Genomic DNA, 22,264 nt, shown 5'->3' on the forward strand with positions numbered 1-22,264 from the left:
CGCATAACGCGTGGCAAAAGTTATAGCCAATACGTAAACTATTACTTTTACGAGCTTTACTTTATCATTTTTATAAGCTCGGCCAGGCGGCGTTTTACGAGAGGCGTTTATTTAGAAGCCGTGTACGCGCGCGTTAAATTTTATCGTGTTTGCATTTACTCGAAACACGCCTGTTTTACGCATCGCGTATGAATTTATCAATGATGCTTTCTTCCAACAACACGTGGACGCTTTTAATTTATGCGTACACCGTGGAGTACCACGGCGATACACCCGTTCGTTCCGATCGCGATCCCCCGTTTATTTTTCTAAGCGATAACAGCACACACACACACGCGACACGCGACGATGTTTCCGCTCTCAGGAGAAGAAGTTGTCCCGAAAAATCTTGATGTTGTTCTCGTTTCGCTCGATACGATTTCGCTCGAAACGTGGAGCGGAGTTTAAAAGCAACGATCGATCGAGATACGGACGGTCGCATTACGATTATTATTGTTATTGTTATTGTTATTATTATTATTATTATTATTATTATTATTATTATTAAAAAGCCGAACGAATAAAAATCGAATAGGTAATGTAATTCCGTGTCAATCCCGTACGAGCAGAGAGAGATTCCTGTTTTTTGCTCAACCGACACGTCACACGATCTCTTTCACCGCGAAAATAAAATTGAACGGTCGGTTAATTGCATTCAATTTGGTTAATCGGGGAAACGATAAACGATTACGAGGTTTTTTCTTCGAAACAGAGAGAGAGAGAGAGAGAGGAGGGGGAAGGAAGGGAATACCGATGGAGCGGAGATGCAGTTTCATGTACATCGATACGCATCCGTCCCGATGCTCTCTTTTTAATTCTCCCTCGATTTAATGCCTTTCCGTGTATCTCTCTCTCTCTCGCGGCGACACTAAACACGCATCGACATTAAATTTTGCTTGACGACCGTAATTCCCCGACGGTGTATAACGTCATTACATTCATCACCTACACTAGCACGGAATATCAAATGAGAGTGGCGATATATTTGATTATTTGTCAGTGGCGCGGTTTCGCAGGCGCGTGCACTCAGCCTCTTATCCACCCTCCCCCTCCCCTCCCCCTCGCTCCAACCGTCCCACAGCGAAAATTCCTCCCGTGTTTTTCTACGCGAATTCGGGTGGCCGACCGGCCACTGGCTGGCCGGCTATCCGCCCGCTCGGCCGCGTGCGCGCTTCCTCCTTTTTTTTCGTTTTTTCGTTTCGTTTCGCCCGATGCGCCTCGTCGTCCACTCGTCAAAATCACCGCGGAGCTCGGGTGAAAAAATATAGACGGAAAGCTCGGGAAAAGGTGGGCGGCACGCGTCGTGGTTGAACGTGTACAGCGAAGCATTTCTCTCTCTCTCTCTCTCTCTCTCTCTCTCTCTCTCTCTCTCCACGCCTTTTCCTCCTCCTCCTCCTCCTCCTCCTCCGCTTTCTCTTCCTTTCTCCCTCTAACTCTCTTCGATGCTCGTACACACACACCCTCTCCCTCTTTGCAACCCTCTTGCCTCGTCCGTGGAAACGGCGAGCCCCCTCCGGCCTCTCTCGTACCACCGACCACCCAGCGGCCCTCCACGGCCCACTACACGTCCACGCCAGAAAATTAATGTCCCCTGCAATCCATGTATAATGCATTCGCATTTCGTTGAACGAACAAATGAACGCACCGCTAGAAAATTTACGTCCTATGTCTCCCTCCCTCCCTCTCCCTCTCTCTCTCTCTTCCGCCCTCCTCCCTTCGATTTCACGTTTCTCTTTCGTGTCTCTCCCTCGATTTCTATCTATTCTTCCTCGTTTCTCCCGTGAGATTTTGCGCGTGTGCAACAAGCCGGCCCTGACCAACCCGTTCTACGTTGCACCCACACACGCGTACGCGGCCCTCTCTTCCTCTTTGTCCTCTCTCCTCCTCTCCTCTCCTCTCTTTCTCGCCTCTCGTCCCCCCCTTCCCATTCCAGTTGCCATCATCGAAATTCCGGCTGGAAATCATTAAATTGCACGCACTCACACGCACGTGCGTTGTGTGCTCGCACTGCGATGACCTCGTCTCTCCTCTCTCTCTTTCTCTCTCCCTTTGCCTCTCTGTCTCTCCTACTCGCCCGATGATGCCCGCCCGCCCCTAGCATTCGTACGATACCTTGAATTTCGCGACAAGGGAAGGCGGGGGATGGGGAGGGGAAGAGCAAATACATATAGTTGCCGGGCAAAAATCGGGGATGAGAGATTGGCCGTGTGCGCGCCACCGATTGGAATGTTTGTATATCGCGATGATATTTGCCGAGTACGCGCTCCCTTCTGTTCGAAATGATGATTTTTTTTTTAAAATCACCCCTCCTCCTATTTTATTCTTCCCTCTCTTCCTCTCTCTCTCTCTCTCTCTCCGGTTTGTCGATTTTTCATCGTTGTCGTTCCTTCGTTTCATCGGACGAGAATTCGAGGGAATTGAGAAGTGCTTTTTTTCCTCTCTCTCTCTCTCTCTCTTTCTTTCTTATGGAGTCTTCGCGCGCGAGAGAGGGTACGGTACAACATTCGTTACTGGAAAATTGATATCGAGCTCGATTTCGCGAGGAGCAGAAGAAGCAGAAGAAGAAGAAGAAGAAGAAGAAGAAGAAGAGATTCCGCGAGTAGGATTCTCTCAGGACCGGGGATAGTATGGGATGGGAAGGGGAGGGCTAGTCTTGTCGTAGAAAATTTACGGTTGAACGGTGCAACGTTGATTGCATTAACCTTGGTTTAATCGGAAAGTATTTCTGGAGGGATGATGTTACATCCATTTTCGTGCTAATTAAAGTGCGCTTATCCAGGATTTGTTCCTGGTAAAGCAGCCACCCGGTTTAAGAGTAATTTAACTTCGAATGTAGATGAAAAGCAAAGCACGACGTTGATCTCCGATAGATTCTATATTAATTCCCGCCCGCACGGGGGGGAGGAGGGGGGGGGGGGGAGGGAATTATCGATATCATATCGGCCGATGGGGAGGTGGAAGTTACGTCGACGAGTTATATCGCGATTCCATCGGAAGGAAGGAGGAAGAAGATCGGAAACGATATAAAAAGACGATTGATCGAAATCCTTCCAAGTTGCGGCCCGAAGGGAGGAGGGGGCGGCTTTCCCCTTCCCCTTACACTTCCCCCTCCCCCTCCCCCCCGTACATTAATTATCGGGAAGATATAACGCGGAATCATTACGGATTTAACAATCGAATCAATGATTACAGTACCGTAGGCTATTAAACAAATTACGGTAATGTAACGATCCGAATCGGTCTCTCGCTGCGACCAGTTGGCTCGCTTTTATACCCGTTTTATCACCGTGATTATAACGTTGTTCCTCGGCCACGAGGCGCTCGTTATTATTTTCCTTGCGGCTTTTCAATTAACTCGTCTTCCATCCGACTTGGATATCCATCCACCACCATCGTCACCGTCCGTCTCGAGCCGGCTCGAGTCGATTCGAGGAGGATTGTACGAGATCCTCTCTACGCTCTCGACGCCGGCATCGAGGAAAACCGCGATCACTGGCGATAGATTTTTGGAACGGTTGCGGCCGCGCTCGGATCGGAAAGGAAAATTTATCGAAAGAAGGGAGAGCGTTAACGCGGGCGCGGAGGGAAATTTATAGGGTTTGAAATTAGCACGAAAGCAACGTTAGCGGTGCGTGCTCGCGCGCTAGGAGAGCGCGCGCGTTACCAGGCGCAGTTAGAGAGCGAGCGTGGTGGATAGAGAGAAGACGGAGCGAGCTAGAGCGAGGGGGAAAGAGAGGGAAGATGTGGATAGAGCGAGAGAAAGAGGGAGAGAGAGAGAGAACATCCCTTTCCCGAGCGATGCAGCCGAGCGTTTCACGCATGCATGGAAATCATTAAAATAAAATGGCCGATAACAAATGACTGTTGCAAAGAGGGGAGCCCTCCCGCTTGGCGGCCATCTTGGTTCACGTGACCGTCATCCGGGCAACCACGGGCACGCCACGCCCCTTTAATGATTTCTACCCCCTGGCGAATGTACCGCACGTACGTACGTGCGAAATTTCGTGCGAGTGTCTGTGCGTGTGTGTGCGCGCGCGCGTGTATCCCTCGCATACGCGGGGGTACAGTCATCATCAGTAGTAGTCCAGGCCAAATCACCCCGGTACATCCTCTTCAAAAGGCTACCATGGCCACCATGGCAACGCGTTTTCGCGCTTCGCCACTTGGCCGCTTTGCTTTTTCCACCGTCGTATCTCTCTCTCTCTCTCCCTCTCTCTCTCCCCCTCTCCCTCTCTCTATTCCTTTTTATCATCGCCCGGAATCGAACGCGATCGAAACACGATGGAAATGGAATCGAATAATCGAGCGAAAGTTTTTTTCTTTTCGAAAAATTTTGGAATCGAGCTCCTCGTTTCGTTTCTCTGTATCCCGTTCGCTTCTGTTCTCGAGGGGCGGGGGGAAACGTATCCCCCCCTTAGCTCGTTACCCGGTCGAAGGTGGCTCGTAGGAGTAGGAATATCAAGGGTCTGGCAATCTAGTTTCCCAGATATCTGGACGAATGGACGATGGACGGACAAACGTTCCGGGAGTGTTTGAGAATCGTCGAGTGGCAGACTTGGATACTGGCTATCGGTCGACTGTCCATAATCGATATTCTTGCGGCTCGTGGTAGCCCTTCCCAATCCCCGATCCAAGCTTGCTTACGTCTCGGGGATATATAAAGATATTTGGCTATCAATGGTTGAAACGACGACGAGGAGAGAACTCTTTGCGCCGGTTGGCCGGTATAGGCGCGGGTGGAACGTTATTCGGGCATATGGTTGCCTCGCTTCCGTCTCGCTCTTACACACCCTCTCTTCGAAACATCGTTTCACCTGCCCCTGTCCGAAGCTATCCTCTTTATCCTTTTTTTTTTCTCCTCTTTTCTTTTCCCTCTTCAACCGATACCTCGCCTTTTTTTCTTTTCTTCTCTCCTCTCTCTCTCTCTCTCTTGGAAGGAACGTTTGTTTCGGGGTCGACGACCCTCGAAAAAACCCTTTCTTCCCGAGTGGTTTACTCGTGGTTCCGGAGGCCGACGAACTCGTTTTCACCGATTTGTTGCGCGCCATGCCTCCTCCCCCCCTCCTCCGCCTCCTCCTCCTCCTCCTCCTCGTCGATTAAACGAACGCGTTTAACGCGCGGCGTGTATCCTCCTCGGCCAATTAATTAAGCGAGAATTGTAAGAACGATTGGACAGGAAACGGTAAACTCTTTCCTTCTACTCTTCTTTTCTTCTCTTTCTTCCTTTTTTCTTTTCCTTTTTTTTTTTTATCTCTCGTTCTGAGAACGAGTGAAAGTTGTAATTTCGGGGTTTGGTCATTTTTCCGTCGGACTTGGCCAAGCATAATTTATTCCCGATGGCTGATGAGTCCCATTGTTGCGGCGGTATGGCTGCTTCACGGCTTGAAGGGGGTGAAAACGAGCCAAGGGGGTCGTCCTCGTCGTCGTCGTCGTCGTCGTCGTAGGAAGAAGGGTTGGAGAAAAACGGACGAGAAATTACGTAAGATACCGGAAGGAAGGAGTGTACACGGCACACCAACCCCTGCCCCCGATGTTCTGGCACATCCGCCCAAGTGGTGTAACGATCGTTCCTCCTGGACGCAGGACAAGATCTTGAACCTTTTCCCAAAGACGATTCTCGCCACTTAACGGCCGTTTCGTCGAGACCTTTTTTCTCTCCCTTATTCCCTGCCCTCTGTCGTCACCGTCGTTCGTCGTTCGTCGTCCTCGTCCTCGTCGTAGAGGCAACCTTGTTCGGGTCATTAGGCAGATGGGGGTAAAAAGGGGTAAAAATTAATGTCTCAGAACGAACGTTCGGCCTGTCGAGTGGCCGGAGCTAAGTCCCCTGGATGGCTCTCGTGTCTTTACGATTTTTCATCGCGAGCCATTTGTTCGAGATCTCTGTCCCTCCTCCCTCCTCTTCCTCCTCTCTTTTTTTCTTCCCCCTTTACTCCTTCGTTTACTCCTTCTTCTATTACGGATTACGGATTTCTTCAATCCTTCCCTCGATATTGCACGAAATTCGACAGCTATATCCGTTGAAAGAGGAGGAGGAGGAAGGAAGAAGGAACGAGGTAGAAGGAGGAGAAGGGGGATCGATATTTAATCGCTCGTAGCGTAACGAGATCCTGTTAAAAACACGCAAAACTCGTCGGACCAATTCCAAAGGAGGTCAGTAGGTGGATAATGGGTATCAATTAGGGTGAAAAACGAGCGAGATTTACCACCTGCTATTGACGCAGCCACAAGATTTTCAATTCGACCAGCCCCCGTTTTTGCCTTGTCGACGTTTCTCAAAAGAGATTCTCTCCTCTCTTCCTTCCCTCCTTTCTTTCGAGATTCAAGCGGCACAAAGGGTCGAGGAGAAGAAAAAAAGGGGAGAGGATATTTCCCTCGTACATTTTCATTCGGCCCCGTTAACCTCGACCACCCTCCGTTTAATCCGTTACCTGTTCCGAAACTTGTGCTCCGACTTCGTTCTCGCATAAAAGACTTCCTATATAAGAGAGCGCGCGCGCGCATCGTCCCACATCGAGGAACTCTCAAAGTCGAACTCTCTCTCTCGCGTCTCCAAGTGCCCACACGTCTTCGATCCTGTTTCTGTTCCCGTTCCTGTTCCCGGTGTGTGATCGCGCGTGCATACGTGTCGTACAAGCGTGCGAGTCGGTTGAGGCAAGGCTGCGCCCAAAGTTTCCAACCAACGTAAGAAACGTAAGCGAGCGAGGCTGGCTGCGTTCCCCGTTGGCCGTATGGCGTCTCTTGCCTTCCCTCCCACACGTACCGTGTAGAAAGTTTACTAGATGGAAATCTATATCTTATTTTACGGCCGACCGTGCTCGATATTCTTGACCCCTCCGCCTGCACGTACATATAAATAGTCCGTGTAAATCTTCCTCTCCTCGTGGAAAGCCCTCGAAAGAAGGAGAGAAAGGAAGGAAGGAAAGAAAGGAAGGGAGGATAGAAAGTGTCTTGGAAGGCAGGATCAATAGCCTTGGAGGAATTTTTCTATCGTCAACTGGTAATCGTAATTAGTAGCGGTTTATTGGAGAATCTGGGAGCAGTGGTCGTTTTGGTTGGAAAACTGGTTTCGGTGTGTAACGCCGCCTTACTATTCTATCGCGGAAGAATGCGGGCGGCGTACAGTACGGAAGCACGTTTCGTGATTGAAGTTTTAACGATCCTTATTTGCGAAATATCGTTTCTCTCGCTCTCGTTGTTCGATCGCTCGATATCACGAATATATACCGGCCGGTGCAAGGATCGATGAACTAAAACGCGTGAGAGAGAGAGGGGGGAGGGAGGGAGAGAAGTGAGCAAAGGAAGAAGTAAGCAAAGGAGAATCGATTTAATCTAATAAAGCGACCTATTGGAATTTGTTTGCGCGAAATTATTGGACTATCGGCGGCGAAGGAGCCGGACCGAAGTGTATCCTTAACCTACAGACCGGTTTTGCGGTTTCAGGCGGCGAGCTCCTCTCCCCACGTAGGTAGGATACGAAGATCCGTATATACCCGATTTTGCGCAAAAAGTCGCTTTCGTGCCGGCTTAGAAAGTCAATCTAGATTTTGTACACCGTTTACCGCATGCGACGAGTACACGAGTTGGAGATATAGAACTGGTATGGGAGCGAGAGATTAAGCGGCCTTCTGGTGCTACGCTTACACGCGTATCGCGCTGTGTATCTCGTCTCTTAACGGCGTTGCACTTTTTTTCTCTTGCACCCAGCTAAAAATTTGTTCACGGAACCAGCGCCAATGCCCGCCCAGCCCGTGATCCCTTTTCCTATCCGTCCATCGATCTCGAGTACGGGCGGATGACGAGCGGAAGAAGCAAAAGCCCTGCTGTAACGGTAGTCGCGGACAGTGGCGGCGGATCGTGGAGCGTCTTGGCGGTCGACCCCCCTTGGAAAGGGTTAGAAAAGTAAGTCAGTAACGCGAAAGGGTTGAAGTTCTTCGTCGATCTTTTAAAGGCCTAAAGAGAGCGGTATCTCTTTAAGAATTTTAAAACGATCCCTCGCCCACCCTTTGAAACGATGAGCTGCTGCAATCTTTCGTTGAAATAATAATTCGCCAATCTGTGTGTGTGTGTGTTTGGACACAGATCGAGTTTTTAATCAAGGATTTCTTTTCGCTCAGGTATATTTTTATACTCGAAACTCGAGGTTGCACGAGAGGATGAGTATTTTTCGCGTGAAATCGAAACTCGATAGAGGAAGAAAGAGGAGGAGAGAGGGAGAGAGAGGGAGAGAGAGAGAGAGAGAGAAAAAGAAAAATTTCCCGTCGACTTTTAAGTTTTTATAATTCGAAGAACGGTTGTTACTTGCGAGTGCATCTCGGATTCTCTTCTATATCAGTAACGCGATAAGATAACTCGTAGAAAAAAATCACTCTCATGGCAACAATCTGCGAACGCATTGCAGATTTACACGCTTTTGAAAAACTAATAGCTCTATGAATATTGTGGAAAGAATATTCATCGGGGAGTTGTCTGCCAAATTTTTTTTTTTCTTTTTTTTTTTCCTCCTCACCCCATTCAATTATTTTCGCCTAATCGAATCGTTCGTCGAATTCGAAATCGACTTCTCTTTTTCTCTTTCTCTCTCTCTCTCTCTCTCTCTCTTTCTCTCTTTGGCGCGCGCGTATTACGAATCGTTTCATTTTAACGAGATTAAAAAATTTAAAATAATATGTTAAAAATTTCGAGAAAGAAAAAAGAAAATTGCGACGATCGCAAAATCGATACGCGACTTTTCCATTGATTTCCTTTCTCTACTCTTCGTTTCTCTTCGTTCTTTTTTCTTTCTTTCTTTCTTTCTTTCTTTCTTTCTTTCTTTCTTTCTATGAAATATCGTTGATCGGCTCGAATTTATCGGGAACGAATTCCGAGAAAAAGAGTTGCTCGAGTTTGAACAGCGAGGGGAAAAAGAAAAAAAAAAAAAAAAATAAAAAAAACATTTTATTTAAAAAGTCGGTCGAAATAGACATTCGTTCGTACTTTATACGAATCTATCAACAAGGTTTTGAGCAAACATCGCGCATAAAGCAAGATTACTTATCTCGGATCAGAAACGGTACACAGTGACAATAGCACGTGCGATCGTTGAAAGGTGACCTTAAAAAAATGACGTGGCATTTTTCGCGTGTTCGCGTCTCCCGTAAGAGAGAGAGAGATGGACGATCGCGTCGAGAGCAGGATTTTCGAGGTGGTCGATGAAAAATCGAAAAAAAGATAAACAAAAGAGAAAAAGAAGATGAAGAGAGAGAGAGAGAGAGAGAGAGCCATCCCTCGAAAGCGCAGAGCGAGCGTCCCCCTCTCTATTCAAATTAAGCCTGATGGAAAAAATGCACGGCGGAAGGGTTGGCCAGGGAAAATTAGAATAGGCCTATCGGCGTAGGCCTACTATATGCATACGCGGCGTGACTACGTTAATTTTCCCTCGTGCCATACGGTATCTTCAACTTTTAATTATCTTTACCTTTTACCTTTTAACGGTTTAATTGCCTTTCTCTCCGCTATCTATCGGAGAGAACAGAAAGTTTTCTGACCGTTACTCCTTCTTCCATTCCGTATCCTCGATTCCCGCTGACATTCGTGTATACGCGATACGTTCTCACCGGAGTGTGAACACGGAGTTAACGCTCGTTCCGGGGGGAAAAGTTCTCGCCCTCGTTTCTCACCGGTCAATTTGCCTAATTGGTTTTCGTCCGTGGATCCATCCAAGATGCATCCACCGAGATGCCCGGGCCCGGCCTCCACCACGGCTCCCACAACGAGTCGTAATGAATACAACGCGCCCGTGACGGATCTTGGATCCCCGAACGGATATACCGCCGCGCGGACGGGATCGTGCGTCCATTTCGAATTTCGACCCGCCCCGAAATTTCGAAAAACTTTTCTCTCGCGCCTATACGAGATACCACGTGTATACTGGATATATTTTCGAGCGTGTGCATGATACACACGTGTGCGTGCGTGTGCAGCAACATTAGGATTCGTATCGCTCGTTAAAATATTTACGATACACGGTCATGGTCGAGTTGATTAACTCGTATTACGGGAATTAATTAAGTAAACTACGGAGAGAAAGATATCGCGTTCTCGGCCGCGATCAATCGGGGGAGGGAGGAGGAGGGGAGGGGGAGGACCTTTGGTCCAATCCGGGCTAAATAATCCGGGGAGCGAGCGGGTAATTGGAAAACGTTTATCGAGAAACAAAGATTATTTTTCGCGGAAAAGGGAAGAGATTGTTTGGATATTAAACGAGACGTTTCCACCTTCCTTACCCGCACCCACTCCTCTACCTCCTCTTCCCCCGTTCCACCAACCCGTGAAACGTAAAACGTTGCCGCTTTTCTTCAATCTTTAATTTCCCGTCTCGCGTTTGCGATAAAAGGTTCGCCGCTGTTCTTTCTTCTCTCTTTCCGTGCCCCCTTTGATTTTTCCCTGTCGAGACGTTTGACGGGACATTCCGTCGCATAAATTCTTAACTCGGCGAAATTAGCGAATTAAAAGTGGAGGAGCAAAGCGAGAAGCGCGGGGCGGAGGGAGGGGGTTGAAATTTCTCGTTTCTTCTGCTCGCTCGCGGGGGCCGACGTTCGACAAAGGGAAGCAAGTGGAACAAACGAAAAATGCAACGAGGAGGAGAAAAGGAAAATTTCGCGCCTCCTCCTTTCCTTCCGCCCGTCTGCGAGCGGCTTCGTTTCGAAATCGTGTCGATGGCCGAGCGCGACCAAAACCCTCTCCCTCCTCCCCCTTGTCGAGAACTTAATTTTTATTCATGCGCCAACGATGCGGCAATTTTTCGCAGTCTTAACTGGGCTTTAAAATTGTCCGGTCAATTTCGTCGGGAGGACGTGCTCCTTTTTTCAAACCGACGAAAGGGGTTGCTCCGTCTCCATCCGTCGTTTGTATCGGTATTAATGAACCCGTTTCCCCCCGTTTCCCTGCGACGTAACGTCCTTCCACCAACCGTTAGGGCACCGTTATTGCCGAACAATTTTAACGCGGCCGAATAATAATTCTCCCTCCCTTCTTCCACGCGATCTCTCGATCGACGACCGATCCGTTGATCCTCCACGGTGGAGAGAGGAGAAGAGAAAGAGAAGAGGAAGAGGAAGAAGAAGAAGAAGAATCGCGAACCGATTCCTCGTTTGAAAGGAAAGGTAAACGCTGGTCCATGGAGGAAAACCGATTAACTCCGTGCGCGTAGGTTCGACCGATCATTAGATTTCGTCCCGTGAAAATTGAGTTTTCCTCGTTGTCGAAGGGATAATCTTCGGGATAGTCTCTACCAACCGGTTACCAACTCCGTCGTCCATCCGCGCCAACACGCTCGCGAATGCGTACGGCTATTTATTAGGCTACTACCCGGCCCGATGTGTGTGCGTGTGCGTACGTACATACACGTACGTACACAGGAGGACAGTATTTGGGTAACGGTGATGACGGTGGTGGTGGTGGTGGCGGTGGTGGTGGCGGCGGTGTGCGCGTGCGACGGTGGCGGCGCGTAACTTCGGTTCCATTATTGAGCGATCGGGCGATCGAAAAATTCCCGCGCTTTTTCGCGCGCGGGAAGCCGAGTGGGGCGGGCTGACCTCCTATTGGCCACGCGCTCGGTCACCCCGCGTAAGCCCGCCGAGGGAGGGGAGGAGGATGGACTGTACACCCTCGGCAGGTATTTGTCTAGGCTGCAGCTATTGACCAGCTATCGATATCGTGGACACTCGCCGATATTATATTCGCCATCCTTCGTTTCTACCATTCTCTCTCTCTCTCTCTTTCTCTCAGTTTCGCCGCTCCACCCCTACACCCTCCCCCTCTGTTTGTCGTTTCGCCCGCCCGAACGAGCCACCAGCAACGAGCAGCAGCGCGAAATTCTGTCGAATTTCGGTTAATGAATTATATGCGTATACGTTGCAAATTTTATAGGCTGCGCGAATATATTATTCGGCCGTTCGGAGGGAAATTGTTGTAATGCGCGCGCTATACAGCGGGGGTGGTGGCGGTGGCGGTGGTGGTGGTGGCGGCGGCGGCGGTGGCGCGTGAACGCTGCTGAACGGTGCGGCAGTAAATTCCCGCCGTTTTTTTGATTTCGACCGGCCAATCGCGGCAAGGCAGCGAGATCTCGCACCGAAACGAGAAATCAATATGGTATGCAAATGGTCGGGCGGAAGCGCGGCTATCGTTTGGGAAAACAACCGGGTAGCCGGGAGGAGAGGGGGAGGAAGGGGAATTCGGAAGGAATTTCAACTGCGAGCACGCCGATTTTTCAATCGGCGAGAAATTGGTATGCCGTTAGCGGCCGGAGAGAGTACGAGAGATCGAAAATGAGGAATTTTCTTGCTCGGAGAGGGTGTGTGTGTGTGTGTGTGCGGAGGGAATAAAATTTCACTCGGACCTGGCCGCCGATCGATTCGATCGATCTCGATCTCGAACTTCCCCCTTCGCGATTATTCGCGATTTCTCGAAGAGAGCGTGAGAGACTCTCTCCCTCCCTTTACACGGTTATTTAAAACCGTTTCATCGATAAAGACACGGAAACCGAAAGGCGTGCATGCGATAGATGCGCGTACACCGACGTTGGCTCAAGTACCAGCCGTAGCGGAGTAGAGTAGAGTGGGAACCTCGGTACGCGGGAAGGGTGATTATTAATGTAAGGGGTTGCTGAGCAGTAGTTACTTGCTCGTTGGTAGTCGTCGAAAAGGACGAAGGGGTTGAAACGAGTGCGCTGAAATCAATGTCGGCCCTTTTTTTCTCTCTCCCCCCTCCCTCTCCTCTTATTCTCCCATCCCCCTCGTTAAACACGGTTAAAGAAACATCGCATCGAATATATATATATATATATATATATATATATTTCTTTCACGCCAAAGTTTTTGATTCCTCGTGATAAAATTGGTTTTCCCCGTGGTAGGTGGATCGTTTGAAAGGAATGTTTTGTTAAGAATCGATCTGTTATCTTCTCGCGGGTAACGAGAACTCTCTCTCTCTCTCTCTCTCTCTCGTTGAACGTTTCGATTAAATAGCTGGCATACCGACGAGGTTTTCCTTTTTTTCTTTTTTTTTCTCTTCGTCCTTTTTTCCCTCTTCTTTTCCTCCGATTGGGAAGCGCTTGAACGGGATGAACGAGAAAAAGAGGGAGAGAGAGAGAGAGAGAGACTTTTCTCCAAGGGTCCAGTCATACGCGGCGCTGACCGTTCGGTTCTCGAGGCTAATACCTTCCGATTGACTACGCTCATCCCTTAATGAAATTCTTTCTTACCCGGGCGCGACCCATTGGCTGGCTTTGCCGTCGAATTTTCTCATTATATTCCACCACCGCGCCGCGGCCCTCGCCCGTATCCCGTTCTACGTCTTTCCGTCACCGTGCTATTCTTAGTCGAGCGGGCACCCGCTCGATAAATTCGATCGTTCGCCCCGCGTAAATTGAACTTATCTGCAATACGCAACTTGTATGCATACCGGGCGACAACGTGTTCAGTCAACGGTGTCTTGGAAACCACGGTTCTGCCGCGGCACGAGGCGCATTGAGCAATCTCGCAGCATGCATTAAAATTAGCCACAATCGGAACGCACGATCGCTTGTACAGATTATAATAGTATATTAATTTATTGATTATCGACTGGCCGCGATGCAATGCGGTATTCATAGAATTTACTATCAGTCCCGGGAATACCGAATGCATGTATTAAACTCGCCCATTTTCTCCTCTCTCGTCGTTTCGAAATGGACGGACGGATTATTTTACCCGCCCTTTCCACGGATCAATTTTCCTCCGAGTTTCGTTCGCGAGGAACGAGTCGTTGCCGAAAACGTTCAACCGTGAACGAAGGAAAAAGAAGAAGAAGAAGAAAGGAGGAAAAGAGCGAAAGCGAACGAATGATTCGACGGTGGCCGATTCGAGGAAATTCGTTGGCGGCGAAACGCGAAACCGACGGCACTAGCATCGCGGTACCCCGCTCGAGGAGACAGCAGTGGAGGAATTACTCACCCGTGTGCAGGCGGGTGTGCTGCTGTACGTGACTGAGCTGCTTGAACCTGCGATCGCAATAGCTGCATTTGTACGGTTTCTCGCCGGTGTGGACCCTGATGTGCTGGACGAGCTGGTGGTTGCTGGAGAACGACTTGAGGCATTGCTGGCACTGGTGCGGCTTTACCTCGTTCCCGGCGATCATCCCGCCCGGTCCAACGCCGATCGGGCCCAGCCCCGCCAGTCCGCCCGCAACGCCGCCGCCAGCTCTCCCCGTCAGTGCACCCGCCGCGCCGAGCTCCCTCGCGTGCATCTGCATCGCGCTCTTGTGCATGAAGATCTGCGAGAAGAACTGCCACAGTTAGTTGGTACGCTGCACTTTTGCTCGAAACACGGAGGATGGCCGAATCGATGGAAGTTCCGACCGCTCCAACTCCCTCCGACCGCCATCGCCTCCTTGGTCGCTTCTTTCGGAGGCTAGGCCTACCCCGTTCGTCCTTCGTTTCCCTTCCTTCCCTTTTCCCTTTTCTCCTTCCTTCCCCGCCCGATCTTTCGTATTTCGTATATTTACACATGTGGGAAAGAAACGAAGGTGAACGGTTCAGCTTCGCCTCGTGTCGTTGTACGTGGACGGTTCGAGCGATCCTTTCGTCTTTTCTATACCGATTTTTGTCGTATCGCGCGCGCGTAACCGCGGATCACTTGGCGGATCGTTGGCATTCGCCGACATTGGAAACGCCGATAGTCGGCTTCGACGTACGAAACAAGTGTTAAAGATCGATCGATCGATCGAAATTCGGTTCCCTTTTTTCTCCCCCTAAACTCTTGGAGTCGAGATCTCCGTCGAATTTCTTCCCCAGGTTTCTTCGATCCCGCGCACGCGAATCGATGGCTGGTTTCTCGAGTCGGAGAAACGTTTCTTCCCGTGAATTTAATAGGAAACGCGTAACAGCTGGCCACGAAAGGGTGGAGGGAGGGGAAGGAGGGGAGAAGGGAGGAGGAGAGGGAAGGCGGTGAACGTCCGTCGCCGTGGTTTTCGAAAGCAACCGTCCGATCGATGGTTTTTTCGATTTACGCTCGTTGTGCACGCGTGAATCGAGGCGCTTCCCTTTTCCTCGGTGCGATCACGAGGAACTGGTAGGGCGAAAGGAAGGCGGTGGAAGGAAGGAAGGAAGGAAGGAAGGAAGGAAGGAAGGGACGCGGTGGAACGAGCGGGTGGAACTCGAGCTCGATTTCGGGTTCTCGCCGAGGGAACAGGTGTTGCTCCCATCCTCGTCCCCGGTGTGGGTGTAGGTGAACGAACCAAAGGGTTCGACAGTGGAACCGGCCGAGGGTACAGTTGGTGGCAAAAGTCGAGAGATTTCGAAAAGAGGAAAAGAGGCGAGGAGCGGCGAGGCGAGGGAAGAGGTCGCGGGAATTAAAAGAAGGGAAAAGCTTGCCTTGGCCCACCACCGGCAACCGGGCTGGAAACACGGCAGGGGGAGGGGCAGGGGATGGACGGGACGGGGATGGGCCGAAGGATTTTATTAAAATATGTTAAAACTGTGTAATTAAAATCGAAAAATCTCGCGAGAAGTTTTAAGAATCTTAGGCCACCCTTTGCGACGAGGACAGAGAGAAGGAGAGAGAAAGAGAGAGAGAGATGGTGGTTTGACCATGACGACAGGGAGGAGAGAGAGAGAGAGAGAGAACGAGAAAAAGGCGGGGAGAGAATTGAAATTGTCACCAACCGAAGGTTCTCAAGTTTCTGCGACTTTCAACCCTTTCTTTGCGGGAGCGAACGACGCGACGTTGGATATTTGACGGCCGACCTTCGACACTGGGCATCCCTGATTCTTAATCCCCGTGAGAGTGGGAGAGGCTGCAACTCGATTTTATTCCATCTTTTTTTCTCTCTCTTTCTCTCCCTCTCTCCCTTTCTCCCTCTCTCTCTCTCTCTCTCCTCGATACTTTTTTCTTTCCTTCGAAGGAGGAAGGAGAGACGAATCGAATCAATCCGAGGCCTCGAACGTTTCTCGACCATTTCAATAATAATAAGAAATCGGCGCGTGTTTCGCGCCAATTTTCGCGTCTCTCTTCGTATCCTGCGAGATATTTCGATTTTCCCTGTTCCGATGTAATATGTCTCCCTCTTCCCCCTCTTTTCTCCCTTCTCCCTCTTCGTCCCTGTTTTTTTTCTATTTTCCCTCGATCGCATCGTTTCGCGGCACAAAGAGCGATCGCGGCTGACGCGTCGCGTTTTTTCCCAAGCAACGATTGACCAAGGGTCGCGAAGAGGGCGAGAAAGAGGGCGAGAGGACGAGCTTTCGACAGCGGCGAAGTCGAGTTGCGAATTTTTAACGACCGTCTCGAGTGGACCGGCCAGATTTTTGAGAAAGTCGTGGAGAACGTTGTCTCCGTTTTCGAGACATTAATCTCTCCCCTCTCTTTCTCTCTTTCTCTCTTTCTCTCTCTCTCTTTTCCCTCCCCTCCCCCGTTCCCTCCCTTCCCCTTCCCCTCCTTCCACCGATTTTTTTTAAGCAAATGCTAATTAAGCGACAACGGTTCAACGGTTCCGCACGGTTTTTCTCGAGACTCGAACACCATACGTTCATTAATCACATTTTTATCTGGTGGCAGACGGAAAATTGCGTTCCGTCGCCCGGCCGTACCGCCGCTTCTTCAATCCTTCTTTTTTTTTTTTTTTTTTTCTGATTTATCGTTGTCGTCGTCTGCGGGGGAGGGAAGGAAGGGAGGGAAAGGGAAAAAAAGGGAGAAACGCGAGAAAGAAAGAAAGAAAGAAAGAAAGAAAGAAAGAAAGAAAGAAAGGAGAGCGGGGAGAGGAAAAAGAAAGAAGAAAGCGGGAAGAGAGTTGGCTGGTTGCGGGCCGCCGGCTTAATGTCCTTAATAATGGAAAAATATATCATCCGCTATATTTCCTAAAAGGCATCCCTCATCTCGATTTCCCCGCTTTCTCTCTCTCTCTCTTTCCTTCCTCTTCTCTCATTTTTCCTTTTACTTCTGGTACGGAAGATCGGCAAAGGAACGACGAAGGAAAGGGATCGGAGCGACTCGGTTCGACTCGGAGTTGGCGTTCGCCAGACGGAAAGTTTGTCCGTTTTTTCGAAAGGGAGAAGATGCCAAAAGGATGCCGGACGATGCAACCCTTTGTCTCTCTTTCCCTCTCTCTCTTTCTCTCTCTCTCTATCTCTCTCTCTCTCTCCTCGGTAAATTACGGCCGAATAACATTGGTCACTGGAAGTAGGCTACTTTATACACTTGGAACACAAAGCAAAGGTCTCACCTGCTGACCATATGCCTTTTCTCCGTGGCACACATACGTAGGTAACGTGTTCCGTCCACCCACGCACGCCGGCCATCTAGCACTTCGCATGTGCTATTAACTCGAAGGTATGTGTGCCTCTCTGTACTCGCGCGCGCACCTTTCCGCCTGCCTCTCTCTCTCTCTCTCCCTCCGTATGCAACGGGCCTGGAGCGTATACGTGTGCGTGCACGCGGAGACAACGTCCAATCTAACCTACCTAGCGTTGCCTGACTCATTCTCCTACCCACCTATCTGTCTAAACTGCGGCCGCGAATAGTGCCGTAATATAAAGGAAAAGGTGGACCTTCTCCGCCTCTTTCTCTCCCCCTCTCCCCTCCCTTTCTCTCTATCTCTCTCTCTCTCTCTCTCTCTTTCTCGCTCTATAATCGCCGCTTTTAATCCGTCTGAATCGCGCCACCATGATCCGCTACCTCGTGTTCCTCGCGCTTCCGGTTGTAGCCTAACCTGCCTGCCGGATCCTCCTCCTCCTCCTCCTCCTTCTTCTCCTCTCTCTCTCTTCTTTTTTGCTTTCCTCGCGATTTCAATAGAAATCCTCCCCATGCGTACGTATCGATCCTGATTTTTTTTTCGGTAAAAAAAGGACCTCTCCACAATCCACAAGGATCTTGCCCCGATTTTGCGCAGATTCCCCCTCCCCCTCGATAAAAAGCGATCGGTGCGCGAGTGGTGGCCTTGAGGCGAATTCTACCTTCGATACGTAGCCTTTGGAAAGAGAGAGAAAGAGAGAGAGAGAGAGAGAGGAGGGAACGCGCGCGTGTTCGGTACACAGATTTTTAACGATTTCGCGAAACATCGTTCGACGAGACATCGTGGGAGATACTCTTTTCTTTGCTTCCGTTGCCGATCGATCCTGGAAAATATGCCGTTGCCGAATGTTCTTCGAATTTTTCTTCTCTTTTCCCTTTTTCTTTTCTTTTGCGAAAGGAACGGAACGGAAAACGGAACGGTTGTCGGAGGAGAAAATTATTAATGGGAGTGCGAGGGAGAAGAGAAACTCTCGTTTCCAGCCGCGTTACCAGACGCCGGTTTAACCCGAGTTGGTGTCAAAATAGCACGTAGGGAACCTTAGACCGGCTACGTTATAATAATCGTCCATACTTGTACCCGCTATATGTACTATATAACCAGGTATATTCCACGGCTGGTGATCGTGGAGACCGATCGTGGTGTATGTAATGGTAATGGTGGTGGTGGTGGTGGGAAGCGAACTTGTACCATAGGCAGTTAAAGTCATCGTTGTAGGTTTCCCTCGCGATATTAATCACGCGTACGCCTTGCCGTGTAAGCCGCGCGGAGTAACAATCTCTAATCCTCGATGAAACGGCGCTCGATTAGCCCAATAAGAGGGCAACGACAGACGGCTTTACATACTTCACCTCCTCGGTCACTTTCTACTCCGTCCGCATATCCTTAAACGGCTCACCACGATCCTTTGCTTCGCTTTCGATCCATCGCTATCCAACTCGACCGCCCCGTTCGTAATACATTCGTCCCCTGTTTATCGCCAAAATCGCTTTCTCGAGCAATTCGGAATTTTCTCCTCTCCTCGTTCCTTCGTGTACACGTATATATACGAAGCATCGAAGCAACGAAGGTGACAGAGAAGGAGGAGGAGAAGTTTTGGAACGACGTGGAGGGACGCGTTGAAAGGGGGAGAGAGTCGGGAAGGAGGTAGGTCGGTCGATCTAGCGAGTTTTCGAAAGATTCTTGGAGTTGTAGGGAAGATAGCCGGTCGAAGCACAGGCTGGAATATCGTCAATAATTACCTCGTGCGGCAAGTGGTGATGAGGATGCTGATACGGCGGCGGTACGTACGGCGGGTGGCTCGGATGATTGTGGGGGTGAGGTCGGGGATGGTTTTGATGTTGGGCTTGCGGCGGGAGCGGTTGGGGCGCAGGGGGCGGTGTCCAAGGCCCGTGGTTCGGCCCGTGGCTTTCATTGGTGCCATACATCTTCAGGGAAGAATCTCGAGCACGCGACCTGAAGAGTCCCTCCCGCCCTCCACGCACGGTGATACGAAAGACTCTGATACCGACATGGCTACCCTTATTCCAGGTCGCATTCGCGACACGCTTGATTCCGATTCCCTTTTGATTACGTGCTGCTGTCCCCCGCTCGCCCGCCTTCGAGATGTTACGCGATCCGACGTCACCATGCGTCGTCCCCCTTTTGTTCTCTTCCTTTCCGCGCCAAACTCTCCTCCACTTCCGCTTCGATTCTTCCTACCTTCGTCGAAAAGAAGGAGGGCAGGAAGGAAGGGATGTTTCGTTCTCCCCGATGTTTATCGTTCGATATTTCTTATTAGCCAGAACAACGAAGCGACCACGTTTTCCTTCGAGAGAGAACGACAACGCGTTGTTGCGTGAGAACGAGACACTGCGAACGAGGCACACGAGGGCGTGATTCTTCTTTTGTCTAGTATTATTATCCTTCCAGTGTGAGAACGGTATCGTTCCACTTTCACGTGCTTACTTTTCGAGTCTGGAGTATGTATATATATATATGTGTGTATGTATACGTATGAGTATACGCGTATACTTTCTTTTAACTTGTTTCTCTTTCTTTCTTTCTTTCTTTCTTCAATACGAATTCGGCGATTCTCTCTGTCACTTCTTTTTTCTGTCTCCGGACAAACTTCTCCCTTATTTCCGATACGATCTGGTTGGGAACGGATTCGAACGGACGGAACGATGATTCGATATCATTCGCAGGTACATCTTTGGCGTCTGTGTAATTCCTCTTGAATATATATGTATATATACGTACATGTATATACACACGAAAACGTAGGATATAAGAAGAAGAAGAAGAAGAAGAAAAAGTGTGAAAAGTCGGCGGAGTGTTTGTCTCTCTCTCTCTCTCTCTCTCTCTCCCTCTCTTGTTCACGAAAATATTGTAAACGAGCACACACGGTGGACGAAACTCACTGTTTTTCACGTACGAACATGTGGGAACGCTTCTCCGGCTTGAATCACTGTGTTACCACACGATAACTCCCCCCTCTAAATAAAGCGAAACCAAACGACGACGATGACGACGACGACGACGACGGCGACGACGGCGGCGAAAAAGAAGCGGCGGTTAGAGAGATCGGACAAAGAGGAGGAGGGATCGTCGCGGACGAAGGACGAACGCGCGCGTCCTACCGAGTCCCACTTCGGAAACGAATATCACTCTACACGACCGCGCGCAATTTCTTCTTCCCGACCACGTCCTTTTCTCTTTTCTTATTTTATCATTCTCTATCGATCCTCCTTTTTTTCCTTTGTTACTGTCGTTATTATTGTCGTTGCTCTCTCTCTCTCTCTCTCTCTTTTCGGTTCTCCCTCTTCCTCTCTTCCTCTCTTTTCTCCCGATCCACGGGGGTAGCTGGCGCGCCCGTGTAGCGTAAAAGCGCGGACGCAGCGCTGTACGCCAGCGTGTGGCGTCTCTCGCGAACTAAGCCGGTCGAAGGGGGGGACAGAGCGATTTCTTGGTCTTTCGCGCTGTGCGTGTGCTAAACGGGGGAAGAAAAAAGGTGGAAAGGCGCTGATAACGCGCGGCGACGAAAAATCGCCGGCTACTCGAAGAGATATCGATTGAAATAACACGATTCCGGGGAACGCGAGCCAATCGGCACCGCTGACACGGCGGAAGGGGCCAATCGTGCCCGGTTCTATCTCTCTTTCACAACCTCCCTCGCTCGCTCCCCTACTTCTTCTCGTCATACGCGTCCTCCGCCGTCCCCCTTTCTCTCCCTCTCCTCCACTCCGTGTGTATCTGTGCGTTTATGTGTGTCCGCTCCGCGTGTGTGGCTGCGTGTGTGTGTGTGTGTGTGCGTGTGTGTGTGTGTTGCGCGTGTGTTCCCTCCACTACTCCTCCTCCTCATCGTGCGGCCGCGCTCGCCACTATTGCCACCGCCGCAACATTCGTCGCTGCTTCTCTTCCTCCACCCTCGCCTCCACCGAATAGAAGGCGAGAATAGAAAGAGAGAAGAGAGGCAACCGGTGCTCGAGCAGGGTAGGAGAGACGGAAACGGCTTGCGCGTTACGTTCGTTCAGGAAGTATTTCGCGATTCCGATATCGAGTCATCTCTTCGACCCGATCGCGGTTTTTTCCATTCCAACGCTTCCCGCCCCCTCTTCTTCTCCTTTTCCTTCTTCTTCTTCTTCTTCTTCTTCTTCCGTCCACGCGACCATCCGACCTTTGGGGCGCATCGAGCGGGGAGTCGCCCGTGCCCCTCCAACGTCGGATCCGCGCTCGTTCTATATTATTCGACGTCGAAAAGGCGAAAACGAATCGACGGGGCGATCGAGATCGCAGGCAACGTTTCCCATTCGTTTCGAACGAATTCGAAATCGAGAGTTGGTTCGAGTCGAGATGGTCAGCCCTTCGGTCCATTTCTTTCGTTTGTCCATCGTCGTCGAGGTTCGAATCCACCAAACGTCTTTCTCTCTTCGAGGGAATTGCAATTTCGAGGGAACGAGATGAAATATCGTTCGAGTCCCTTCCGCTCGCGTCGTTTCGATTGATGCGCGTTCGACCCTTGTGCAAAGTTTCGAGTGGCCGATAACGGAGGATTTCGAATTAGGTGCGGGATCGAAAATATGCAACGGCGAGAAAAGAAAAGGAGAAGAAAAGAGAGGAGAGGAGAGGAAAGAAAGGAAAGGAAAGGAAAGAAAGGAAGGAAGGAAGAAGTGGCGCGAAACGATTCGATTCGGTGCTCCTTGGAACTCGTTCCTCGGTTCGCCATCTTTCTCCCGTTGCTCGTTGAAATTATTTTGGGCGTGGAGCGCGGCGAAGGTTAGTGCCATAGTTAAGCGCGCTAAAAGTGTGTCCGGCTAGAGGCAGGGAGGAAAAAATAGGGCGGGGTCTCTTTGTGAGCAGACTTTGCCTATCCATCATGGCCGCTTTATCAATGACGTCATGATAAGAACATTCACGCACAGGCAAACGCATATCGTTGGTGAGA

At 50.1% G+C, this 22,264-nt stretch overlaps 1 protein-coding gene across 28 annotated transcripts in view; it reads right to left on the reverse strand.

Annotated features, from left to right (window-relative positions):
- LOC107999833 (zinc finger protein 384) overlaps nt 1–22,264 on the reverse strand; it is a 71,152-nt gene that overhangs the window by 26,390 nt on the left and 22,498 nt on the right. For 22 of the 28 annotated variants that reach the window (XM_062084888.1, XM_062084892.1, XM_062084890.1 and 19 more), the window contains one exon: nt 14,010–14,340. In XM_062084888.1, coding sequence (XP_061940872.1) covers nt 14,010–14,340 — 331 coding nt within the window. The remainder of the gene's footprint in view (nt 1–14,009; nt 14,341–22,264) is intronic. The other 6 variants (XM_062084889.1, XM_062084891.1, XM_062084884.1 and 3 more) reach the window with 1 other exon arrangement.

The sequence above is a fragment of the Apis cerana genome, linkage group LG14 (assembly GCF_029169275.1).
Source record: "Apis cerana isolate GH-2021 linkage group LG14, AcerK_1.0, whole genome shotgun sequence".
NCBI lineage: Eukaryota > Metazoa > Arthropoda > Insecta > Hymenoptera > Apidae > Apis > Apis cerana.